At 55.8% G+C, this 11879-nt stretch overlaps 1 protein-coding gene across 1 annotated transcript in view; it reads left to right on the forward strand.

The window, feature by feature from the left end:
• The window catches only part of TTC7A (tetratricopeptide repeat domain 7A), a 123021-nt gene that overhangs the window by 86748 nt on the left and 24394 nt on the right, over positions 1–11879 (forward strand). Inside the window, exons 16-17 of the mRNA XM_010838655.1 lie at positions 8409–8525; positions 11825–11877. Of these exons, the coding sequence (XP_010836957.1) occupies positions 8409–8525; positions 11825–11877 (170 nt within the window). The remainder of the gene's footprint in view (positions 1–8408; positions 8526–11824; positions 11878–11879) is intronic.

The raw sequence follows: 11879 nt of genomic DNA on the forward strand, positions 1-11879 counted from the left end.
GGCTGCCCTCTGCAGTGGGTAGTCTTCAGGTCCCCAGATCATCTCACTGGGCAGCAATTATAGAACAAGGTGTTTGCTTCCTGGTTTCTTACATTGGGCTGGGAGCCAACTTTTGTTCCAATTAAGGATCCTTCTGGAAGTTCTTCCACCCCAGAGTGGTTGTGGAATGGCTTCTGTGTGGTTTGTGTTCATATCTTTCATGATCAAGAATGTGTCTTTGGGGAGTCCCCTGAAGGTAACTGAAACTGGTCTCCCGGAGCTGAGGGAAGCCAGGCCTGAAGGCCCACTGGGTCAGCCATCAGTCAGCTCAGGTTAGGCCTCAGGTGCCCTGGGTGGAGGCGGCTGTTCCGCGGGTGGGGCAGAACTTTTGAAACAGAGGTGCTCGCTCCTGGAGGTGAAAGCTTGCGGGGCTGTTGATTTTAAAGGATTTGAAAGCTTCAAAGTCAGATAGAGTGGCTGTCTCCAGCCTTTTTGGCACCAGGGACTAGTTTCACGGAAGACACTTTTTCTACAGATTGTGGTGTGGTGGGGATGGTTTCAGGATGATGTGAGTACATTACATTTAGTGTGCACTTTATTATTATATTAGCGTCACCTCAGAGCATCAGTTATTAGATCTTGGAGGTTGGGGACCCCTGAGGAAGAGGATCAGTGTGAACCATAAAAGATTAGGGGACATGAGTCAATGTAATCCTCCAGAACCAAGGGAAAATGACTGGTTTTTAGGGCCGAGAAAAGTTACTGTAAGTGTCCCTCTCCCTTATCAGGGAGGTCTCCTGTTAGAGCTTTAAAATAATGTCCTGAAGAGCAAGTGTGTGAGCTGAATCAGTTAATTGCTCTGGTGGAGTCTCTCCCAGATGCGGGGCATTTAGAGGACTCTGAGACCTGTGTCCTTCAGCACTGCCCTGGCCGGGGTAAGAGCCAGATGATCACAGCCCCAGTGGAGGTGAGGGAGTGGCTGGCTCCGACACACTGGCTGCTCCTCCCCTTCCCCCTGCCCCGATCCAGGGCTGGGAGTGGGCCGTGGAGCCCCACCTCCAGGCCTTTGATCCTGCCCCTGCTGGCCCAGCCCCAGGGGGTGCCCTCATTCTGCCCAGCCTCAGGGACTCCCCTTGGGCTCCACTTTGCCTTGTAGCTCCTGCACTCAGAGCTGACCCACTCATTGAGTATCTGATTCCCTTCTGCTTCCTTTGGTCTGTTGCTCGAGCTTCCCTGAGCGTGTGGAAGCACCTTGGGGACAGAGGACAGACGATGGCCTGTCTTCTGTCTCCTCTTCCTCTCTGTAGGGAACTGACAGCTGGGCATCCAGCACATACATAGACCCCCTGATGGGCAGACTGTAGGAGTTGTTTTTGCTCTTTTGGAAGGATGGAGGAAAGGAAGGGAGGGAGGCAGGGAACGCATGGGGATGTTGGCTTCTTACAGCCCTCAGAGTGCTCTCACATCCCCTTACCCTGTTTTGTCATTGTCTTGGTTTGATTTGTTGAGTTTTCGGTCTTACCCTCCTAGTCTAAAGAAACTAACTGGAGAGTTAGCTGGTCTCTCCAGGTCAGATAGCTGATGAGTGGCAAAGCAGGGACTAGAACCCCAGCCAGCTGATTCGCTGAACAACCCTGACCAGCCAGCTGATTCACTGAACAACCCTGCTGTGCTTGAACCCCAAGCACTTCAATAATAATAAAATAGCAACACACCCCGTGCTTGGCTGTGTGCCAGGCACTGCTCTGCGCACCTTCCACACATGCACTCACTTTCCTTGCAACCTGGGAGGTGTAGAAACTGTTAACTCCCATTTTCCAGATGAAGAAAGAGAGGCAGAGAGCGCAGACGTAAGTGGTTGTGCATAACCGGGGCTGGGTAAGTAGTGAGGAAGGGGTGAACCCTTTAGGAAGGCGAGGCTTTGCGTATGCCTTCTTTTCTCCTAAAGCCCCGAGGGGGTAGCGATACTGTTGTCCCATTTTACAGATATGAAACTGGAGCTCTGAGAAGCTGAAATGACTGGCGGGGGGTCCCAGGGCTAGAGGAAGGGGAAGCTGGGATTTGAACTTGGGTCTTCAGACTCAGGCCCCGTTTTCTGGGAAGAGACCCACTTCCCACCGAAGCCCACGCTGTGTGCAGGCTCTGGCCTCCTGGCTGAGGAGTTAAGACTTTCCGAAGGTGTGGCTGTGGTGACTCAGAGAATAGCCTGCTTTTTCCACTCAATTATGTGTTTTCTATAAAAATAGAACTCTTCATTAAAACAACGCAGCGTGGCCGTCAGCTGGAATTACTAATTACTGTCCTTTAAAGAGATAATGCCCCCTTTCGTGCCTTCCCCATACCTGCCACTACCCTCTCCCGTCACAGAGGACTCCCATGAGGGCCAGGAGCCAGAGGCCGGGGCCGGGGAGACACACGTGGGCAGCGGGACTGGGAAGAGGGGAGAGTTTCCACAGGTGCTCTGCAACTTGGCTTCCTTGGCTCTTGGTCCTGGGGACCCTACAGCCTTCCAGGCCTCAGTGAGTCCTTGTGACTCAACTTTCTCCTGTTATCCAATGATTTGTTGAGTGACGTCAGGTGAGCCACTGGGCATATAAAGATGAGGAAGATGTGGTCCCTGCTGGAGCGCGGAGCCCGGTAGGAAAGACCAGTAATGATGGAGGGGTCTCAGGATGACGGCTGACCTTTCTTGAGGAGTCACCATGCAGCAGGGCCGGCTGCCTTCACGGTTTCTGTTGCCTGTAGTCCTGCCAGCAGCCCTCCATGATGGTGCTGTTAACCGCCCTTGCTTTACCAACAGCCGGTCAAGCTCAGAGAGGCCGAGGCACCTGCCTGGAAGCAGCAGGTCCTGGCAGTGGACCCACGTCGTCTGAGGCCAGAGGGCACGCTTCAGTACGATGTCCTCCTGTGTGCTGGGCAGTAAGTCAGGGGCCAGAGGCGACTCCCTCAGGTACACAGCAGTTACCATGTCCAAGTCTTGCTTACTGCACATGCTGAGTATATTTTACAGGGAAGTTCTTTCAAGGAAGACGAAAGTAAAAACGTGGACCTGTTGTGCTTGCTGCCCACACAGCCCATGTCCTTCCCTGCAGCCAGCTCAGTTCTGCCAGCGTCCACCCTGCCACTGGGGGTGGGATGCTGGGGTGAGCAGCAGGGAGGGAGCGCAGAGGAAGATGACTGGAGACCCTGGGTGAGGGGGACGGACAGGATGAACTCTGACCCCAGGACAGTGCTTGTTGGCTTAGCCAGAGCCATTGTCACAAAAATATCCCCCACTTACAGAATAATGTTTTGTTTCTAAGAAAAGTTTTTGGAAAGGCTCATGCTCACCCAGTTCTGAGGAGGACCACCCTAAGATAGTTCTTCTTCATAGCAGTGGAAAGAAATGATTTGTCTTGGCCTCAGGTGGGAAGAGCTCCAAGTCTTGACCCTCTTGACAAATAATTAGAAGGCTGATCCTGGCCCAGGAGTGCAGGCCAGGCAGAGGGCCTGGGAAGAGAGGCGGTGCTAGGCCCACCCCTGCTTTCCCCCGGGAACCTCCATCGTCATCCCCTGGCCAGAGGGACCAGAAAGACTTCCAGAGGCCGTGACCTGTGGCCACACCCAGAGACGCTGACCTCACTGGTCTCTGTCTTCCCCACCGGAGGAGGGCTGGCCCAGATGCACACAGGCAGACTGACTCTGCAGGGCTGAGACTGGTCATGGTTCAACAGGGACTGGCTCTGTTTGGGTCCGATGAGTACCTGTCTTTGACCCCAGGTGCTGACCCGTGCAGGTGACCCGGAAGGGGGCCGGCAGGGACTGCCATGACTCCGGTGTTCGTCAGGAGGATGTGAGTGCTTAGAGGGTGGGCCGCAGCTGCGCTGGTCTCCCGGCTAGGAACAGGGCACTCATGCCTCAGCCTTTGGGCTGTGCAGAGTACAAGCACCTGGAACTCTCCTGCAGCCCTGGCAGCTTCACCCCTGTGGTGGCGTCTACACTGCCCCTTGCTCCTTCCCCTTCCCCAGAGCACACTCACTTTCATATGTGCCTTCAGATGCCTTGGCGGCGTGGCAAAGGCATTCGGCCTTAAAAGACCTCACTGTTTATTCTACATCTTAAAAAACAGGAAAGGGCTTGCAGTGGGGGTCACAGCCGAGGTTGTTTTGCTCTGCCTGGACTGGTTCGGCACTGTCCATCCCTTCTCATCCGTTTCCTTTCTTATGCCCATCTTTCATCCCCCATGCCTTGCTGAACAAGCCGTGAAGGTCTGAGGCTTTCTGAGAGCCTTGGAAGGCACCTGGCCTGAAGGCTGATTTTCGGGGCCTTTCAGACCTGCAAGTATAAAGGAATCCCTTCCCAGAGCCTCGGGCAGGCCTGTGCTTGAGGAGTTAGTGCAGCTGTGGGCTTCTCAGCTGCTGCTCTGGGTCATCACAGTTCATCCTGCAGGAGTCTCTGGGGCAGACGGGACAAGAGACTTCACTCCTATGTCACAGGTTTGGAACCTGTGACCTGCCAGCTGGGTGGCAGTGCAAAGCTGGGACTTTGGCTCGGGTTTCTCGCTCCTGGGCCAGTGTCTGTGCACTGAGCGACGTCACAGGGCAGGGTCAGGACAGCAGCGGGGCCGTTCCCTGGATTGGCTCGTGTCAGGGCATTGGAGGGCTGCTGCTGGACTCCAGTATCCCAGCCTTCCTGCCTCAGAGACTCTCCTCTGTTGTACTTTTGGCTCTGCCTGGGGACCCTTCTCTGGGATGAAGAGCCAGATGGAGTCACATGGAGCCAGATGCCTTTCTGTCACGTCCCGAGCTCCCCATTCCTCCCCAGGCCCTGGGACATTTTGCTTCTGGACAGCTTAAAATGGAATTGGCTGGCACTCTGCCTATTGGCTGTGTGAGTCCAGCCCTCGCTGTAGTTCTGAGGCATCCGCGAGCAGATTCCCCACCTGCCTCCTAGCTGGGAGCCGGCAGCGGGAAGCGGTGCCTTCAGAAGTCAACTCCGATTTACCGTGGACCACGAGACCCAAAATGTGGCTGGAGGGTTGTAACAACACACACACATCCTCATAGTATTAAGCTGAATGGACACCATGTGCTCAGCTCTGTGCCAGGCACCAGGGAAGCGAGGAGGATGCTGACATGGAGGGAGGCAGGGTCTTGCCCTGTGGGCACTCGTCACCCAGGCAGGGACACACAGCAAGACCCAGGACAAGACAGATGGTAGTTTTACCATCTCTACGTACGGCTGGCTGCTGAGTGTTCTCTAGAGTATCTGAGTTTGTAAATGCTTGATGTTAGTGTTTCTTCACTGTTAAAAGCATAAGCCTATGTGGAAAACCAGAAAACGTGTACACACACACACACGTATAAATGAGAGAGAGTGATTTAAATGCTAACTGAAGGTTGTCCTAAGCAGAGAAGGGCAGGGGTGATCACACTTCTCGGAGGACTAGAACTTTGGATTAAAATGTGTTGTTTTTTTTTTTAAGTCTCAGAATCGTTTCTTCAGATGACGTGTTAGACTCATTCAGTGTATAAAAAGGTATGCCAGGGGCTGGGCTGATTGAAGGGAGTGGGGAGCCAGGGCTTGCCCCCTCTCTTCCCAGCCCCCACTGCCAGCAGCCTCCCCACGGCTCCACCCAGGAAGCATAGAGTCCTGATGAGGCTGCAGCCCCACCATCCATAGTGGCGCGCTAGGCCCTGCCAGCCTCCTTGTACCGTTGCTTGAAGAACTGGGCCTCCCATCCTGGCAGATGGGAGGGGGAGAGCCCTTTGCTCCAGCAGGACCAGTAGTTGGTTGTCCTAGAAGAGCGACAAGGAGTGGGGTGGTTTGCTGATCCCTGTTACCAGGTGGAGAGCGTTCGGCGGTGCCCACTGTGTGTGGATGCCCATGTGCCCACAATGTAGTAAAAACCCCTGGGGGTGAGGCCCCCATGGGGACACACAGAAGGTCAGAGGGTGACACCTGGTTAGGACCTGGCCACGTGTCAGGGGAAGGGGGAGCCCTAGCAGGGCGACGGTGTGAAACAAAGCATGGATGAGCCGGGGAGCCTGCCCTGTGGTCCAGGGTGCCTCTAATACCCTGTGAGCACCACATGGGTGCCCAGGGTCACGGGATGGAAGGTGGCACACAGAGGCGTTCTGATTGATGTCACAGTCGGAGCAGGGCTTCTTGTCAAGGAGGATGGTCCTGGTGGTGCTGCACTGTGAGACCAGGGAAATCTCGGGAGCTAACCCGGGCCTCCAGGGATCTGGGACTGAGGGATCCAGCCAGAGAAGGGCTGTCAGAGCGCTTGCCCCAGCCCAGAAAGGATGTGGTTGGGTTGAGAAATTACACCCTGGGTTGCTCATGCTAATGGAATGTCAGCAGCCGTGAGGAGAAGAGCCTGTGTTGGTAGAAGTCACTGTAACACCAGCTCAGCTTTCGGCCACTTCTGTTCCGGGCACATGGTGTGGCTGGATCCACCCCACGGACCCCTGCTGGCTCTCAGGGACACAGCCAGCGAGCAGGAGGGTGACGGGCCCTGGTGGGGAGGGGCATGCTGCAGAGAAGGCCAGTCTGGGGAGATCTGGGAGCAGAGGAGTGCTTCGGGACTGGTCTGCCCAAGGGACTGTCCAGGGAACCAGCTCCCAGTCACCCTGCCGTGGGGACTCTGCTGTTCTGGGTATCCCTCCCCATGGAGAGCTTTCACTTGCACCAACACCTGTTCTAGCCACAGCCCACCACAGTCCCCCTCCTTCCCCTAACTCTCAGCCACATCCTACCCCACGTTTTCATCAAACACCAGTCCCAGAAAGACCCCCTTCATCTGTGCTTTTCCTTGTTCTGAGTCGGACCCAGAACACCAGCCCTGGAGTCTGTGAGCAGTTTGTCATTTTTAGCGCTAATCGTAACCTGGAAGGCCAAAATTGTGTCTTCATGTTCCTAGAGCAGAGGCTCCTAATACTTGTGGGGTGTTGGACCTTTCAAGAATCTGGAAAAAGGGACTGGGGATGGCAGGACCAGTGTCCCCAGCACCTACCACCAGGGTACTGAGACCACGGATTTGCCCAGAAGCAGTGTCGTGAATCGGAGAAGGCAATGGCAACCCACTCCAGTACTCTTGCCTGGCACATCCCATGGACGGAGGAGCCTGGTGGGCTGCAGTCCATGGCGTCTCTAGGAGTCAGACACGACTGAGCGACTTCACTTTCACTTTTCACTTTCATGCATTGGAGAAGGAAATGGCAACCCACTCCAGTGTTCTTGCCTGGAGAATCCCAGGGATGGGGGAACCTGGTGGGCTGCCGTCTCTGGGGTTGCACAGAGTCGGACACGACTGAAGCTGCTTAGCAGCAGCAGCAGCAGTGTCGTGAATGAAGGAGGCTCACCACTCACCACCTGAGGAGAACCAGGAGTCACAGCCTTGTTTGGGCCTCAGTGGCTCAGCCAAGTTCACAGGCTGCCAGGCAGCTGGTGTGCGTCAGTGTAGCTGGCAGTACCCGTGGTGAAAAGACTGCAGTATTTCCATACATGTTGGTAAATAGCCACTGCCTTGGCCCTCATCAGGACCCTGGACTCCCCAACAACTAAAGGGTGGTCATGCTGAGCCAGCGCTCTGATGGTCTCTACTGTTGTCTTGGGCAGAGCGGGGCAGCTGTCCACCCCCGCTGTGGACCTGCCTTCTGGTAGGACCAGCCCTTCCTTCTCTTCCCAGCCTCTCTCAGGGCCACATCCCCACTGTTCTCACTGTTCTTACCCTAGAGGACTTCAGGTTTGGGGGGGGTTGAAAGAGATTCTGTTGTTCCTAAACGGTGACTGAATAAGACTTCATGTCACTTTCATCTTATTGAATATATGAGGAGAACTGGCAATGTTAGGCTATTCAGTGAAGATAAAGGAAAACCTGATTATCCTCAGGTGTTCAGGGTCAGGATACAGTCTGCATTCAAGCACCTGTTGCATGCTGGTGAGGAGGGAAAGCAGAACCCTGCCCTTTTGTGACCTTTTCACCCGTTCCTTGCTTAGCCTCGTTCCTTGAGTCAGTTTCCTTCTGGGTCTGTCTCTGATACAAGGCCTGGAGAGTGTGTAAGTAAAAAGATAGCCATGTGTTCGGTGAGGGGGATGCTGCAGAGCTGAGGGTGTGGAGGGAGACCGCTACCACGGCAGACAGTGCTTGAGAGGTGGGCGGGATGGTACACGATTGGGATAAGCAAGAGCCGCAGGGATGCTGACGAACGCAGAGGAGTGCTCTGTGCTTTGGCAGAGAGGACGGGGAGCTAGGCAGAGAGAGAGCACATGATCCAGGGACACGGCCACCGCCGTGCGTGTGGGCACGCTGCCTCCTGAGTGCTGGGGAGGTGGGCTGATGGGGCTGCTCCGGTGGGGCAGAATCCCCTGGGGTTCCACCCTGGGAGGAAAGCCAGGGGAAGGGGGCCCCTCAGGTGTTCTCACTGCTCTTCTTCCTCCCACAGCCTGATGTTCACCAAGGTGAAGCTGGAGCAGGTCCTGAAAGGCCCAGAGGAAGCCCTAGTGACCTGTAGACAGATGCTGCAGCTGTGGCAGACCCTGTACAGCTTCTCCCAGCTGGGGTGAGTGGCGGGTCCCTCCAGACGGATTTGGGAGGTGGTGGTTGCCAGAGCAACAGTCTACAGCTGAGTGGCCATGATGCCTGATGGGTGAGAGGGTGGTGAGGATGTTTGAATGAGGGCATGGGACTTACTGCTCCTGGGGCCTTTTATGGCCTGCCCTAATTTTAATCTTTTGACAATCCTCTGTGAAGGACAGAAAAAGGCTCTTTAGGAAACTAAAGTTCAGGGGGATAAGAAGGAAGAGAAATCATTATTAAGCACCTCCCCCATCAGCTGGTTTTATCTTATCCACTGTCATAGTTTATCCTCACCCCAGGGTTCTTAACCTGAGACCCAGAGACCTTATATAATGTATCAGAGCCACTCTCCTATGAGTGGTAGTGGTTGGGCTTAAACCTGAGTCTCCTGAACCCCAGCCTGTGGAGCTTGTCACTTCTTTCCTGGTTCCATCTGGAAGCTGGGAGACGAAGAGGAGGAAGCTGAGTTCCTGAAGGGCCCCCACTCACCTACCATCTCCACACATCCCATCTCCTGCTCCAGTCCCCAGCTCTGAGATTCTCCTTGACCAGAGCAGGGCACTCTTGTCCAGGCTGAATCTGCAGAACGTCTTTGCTGAAACCTGCCAAGACACTCGGGCTCAGCTTGTGCAGCCCAAAGCAGAAATGGGCTTCATTTCTGCTCCACTCCCCTTGTCTGGCTGTGTCATCTCCCTACCGCCTCAGGGGACCCCCCTCTGGTGGGCACTTGTCCTTTCCCTGGGACTCTGGGAACCTAGCAACCTCTTATAATCCCCAAAACAATGTCTCTAAAGTTGGAATTTACAGAGGAGGCCCCAGGATAATCTGACCGAATAAAATCCTTGGGCAGGGTGGGGTCAGCCCTCTCTTTGCAGGCTTTGGGCCTGGAAGATTCCAGGGCAGAGCAGGGTGGTGGGTGGAAGCTGCCAGCAGGCAGCTCTGGAGTGAGGGACTTTGCAGAAAGGAAATGGGGAACCACCTGGAAGCTGGGTGCTGTAGAGTGAGGGCCAGACTCTGGTGTGTGGGGGGCCCGCCTTTGGATGTCCCTCGTCCTGCCACTCACCAGCTGTGACAGGCAGGCAGGTGCGTGGCCTGGCTCCACTTGCAGAGAAGAATTGCCCCAGAGCTGGCAGAGCGCGCCTCTCAGCCGGATGGCTGGCTGCCTGCTCATCTAGGCGATCACAGTCCTCTGAGCTGCAGCCTTGTCTCCACGTGTAGGGCTTAGCCTGTGGCTCCCCTCCAGGAGCAGCAGAGCTGTGGAGCTGTCGGGTTTGCCTTGGGGTCTTTTCAAGCCACCACCTTCACCCTCACTTCGGGGGGACCCCCCCCCCACTCAGGGTAGAGCAGGGCTCAGCCTGGCCAGCTAGTTGGAGGCAAACTGTTGGAAGCAGAGAGTAAAATCCAGTCCCCTCCTGGCTTTCCCAAGGATAGGGAGTGTTCTTTCTGAACCTGAAGCCACAGAGCAAAAACTTGTCACATCTGGACTGGGGCAGTCCAGGATCAAGGCCAGAATCCACAGCCTGAAGGTCTGGGCCACCCTGCCCTGCCAGCCCCACCTCCCATTCTGTACCTTGGCTGTCTTCCTCTGCTCTGCCCGGCCCGGCCCACACGGCCCCTTGGGGAGCCCCCTGTGCCTGGCCTCTGGTGCCCCAGTGCAACACTCTCCATCCGGGTCTTTGTTAAATGCTTAGCGTGGACTGTCTCCTCTTGTCCGGGTGTCGGGTTCTTCAGGGTAGGGGCCTAGGACCAGGTGGCAGGAGGTCCCCGAGCTGAGCCCTTTCTGGAGCCCCTAGAAGAGCCCCCTTGGGAGCAGCGGCTGTGTCTGTGCATTTACTCTAGGCCGCCGTGGGAGGGGCCCCAGTCCACATCCTCATTTCATCCTCACGACAGCCTTGTGATGTTGACATTCTCATGCTCATTAACTCCACACAATAACCATTTCAAGAAAAGAGAAGTAAGATCTAGAAAGGTTAAGTAGCTTTGGCAAGGGTCACACAGCTAAGGAGGGGCAGCCCCCAGCTTTCCCCCAGGGTCTCTGGCTCTTTCACACTCTTTCAGGGGCAGGAGCATCTGTGCCTCCCCGAGAAGGAGAGGTGGGCATGCAGGGTAGGAGCCAGCCCTTTCCCACTGTGCTTTTTTGGATGGTTTCCTCTAACGCCGACAAAGATGGCTGTGCACCCAGAGGCCCGAGCTCAGTGTGAACCGGCATTAAGACAGAAGGATGCCCTGGTGTTCTTTGTGGGTCCACTCTGAAGGGAGGAGGCCTCTGGGCCCGCTTCCTCCTCTCCTGGCCTTTCGGCCTCAGTCCTCTGAGACTCCGCAGTCAGCAGGTTAAGGTCACAGGGTGCTGCTGGGGGCTGTGCGCCCAAAGATGGGCATAACCTTTCCGAGCTGGCGGCTCCCCCACACCCCACTCTTTAGAAAAGAGGAGCCTCCCTAGCTGTGTGGGAGCTGCAGGGACCTGGGGGACTGGGGGGAGGTGTGATAAGATGGCCACGCTGTTTATCTGCCACCGAAGGGCCCCCTCCGGCTCCTCCAGGGCCACTCTGGCAGTCCAGGGTAAGGGACCCTGAGGCAGGGAGTGGCTTCTGGGCCTTCCGTGCCTGGAGGGCAGGCTGAGGGGGCGGGCTGGTCCGCAAAAACCAGGCTTTCCATGGAAGCCAGTTCATGGCGTCTGCTCTGTACCTGGCTCTCTGCTGGACGCCGAGAGGACACAAAAGGTAAAAGAGGATTAGATGGACGGGAGGGTTTCTCGTCCTCAGCGTGTGTGTGTGTGTGTGTGTGTGTGTGTGTGCACGCGCGCACTGGGATCCACAGTGACAAAGAGCAGATGAGCAGCTCGAAGCCTCTAGAGGGAGGCGGGGACCTTGGACTGGGTTCTAAAGGCAGTGGGGGGTTGGGTGGATCTCAAGAACTGCAGGAATGGCCTTGGTGGCAACAGCATGAGTAAGCATGTAGCTCTAGAAACAAAATGTGGTCACGGTAGGGACTAGTGAGGAGGCTGATAGCCTTGCAGGCGCACAACCTGTGGATGAGGAAGGGAGCGGGCAGGAGGCGATCAGGAGAAATACCATGTCACTTCAGCTCTGGGATGAACCAGATTCTAGAATCCTGAGCCTGAGCTGTATCTGGCCTGCTGCTCATCTCTGTCCTTCCCAGTGATCTTTAGCTCTGTTCTCAGGTCTGAACTCTCAGCCCCAGAGCCTACCTGGCGTAAGGCTCCCCTCATTCTCCCTGCCAGCCCTCCACCTCATTGGGGCCTGGCCCTCCCTTGCCTTCCAGGGGCCTGGAAAAAGATGGCAGCCTTGGCGAGGGCCTCACGCTGAAGAAACAGAGT

This window comes from Bison bison, unplaced genomic scaffold, assembly GCF_000754665.1.
Source record: "Bison bison bison isolate TAMUID 2011002044 unplaced genomic scaffold, Bison_UMD1.0 scf7180017864101, whole genome shotgun sequence".
Classification (NCBI taxonomy): Eukaryota; Metazoa; Chordata; class Mammalia; order Artiodactyla; family Bovidae; genus Bison; species Bison bison.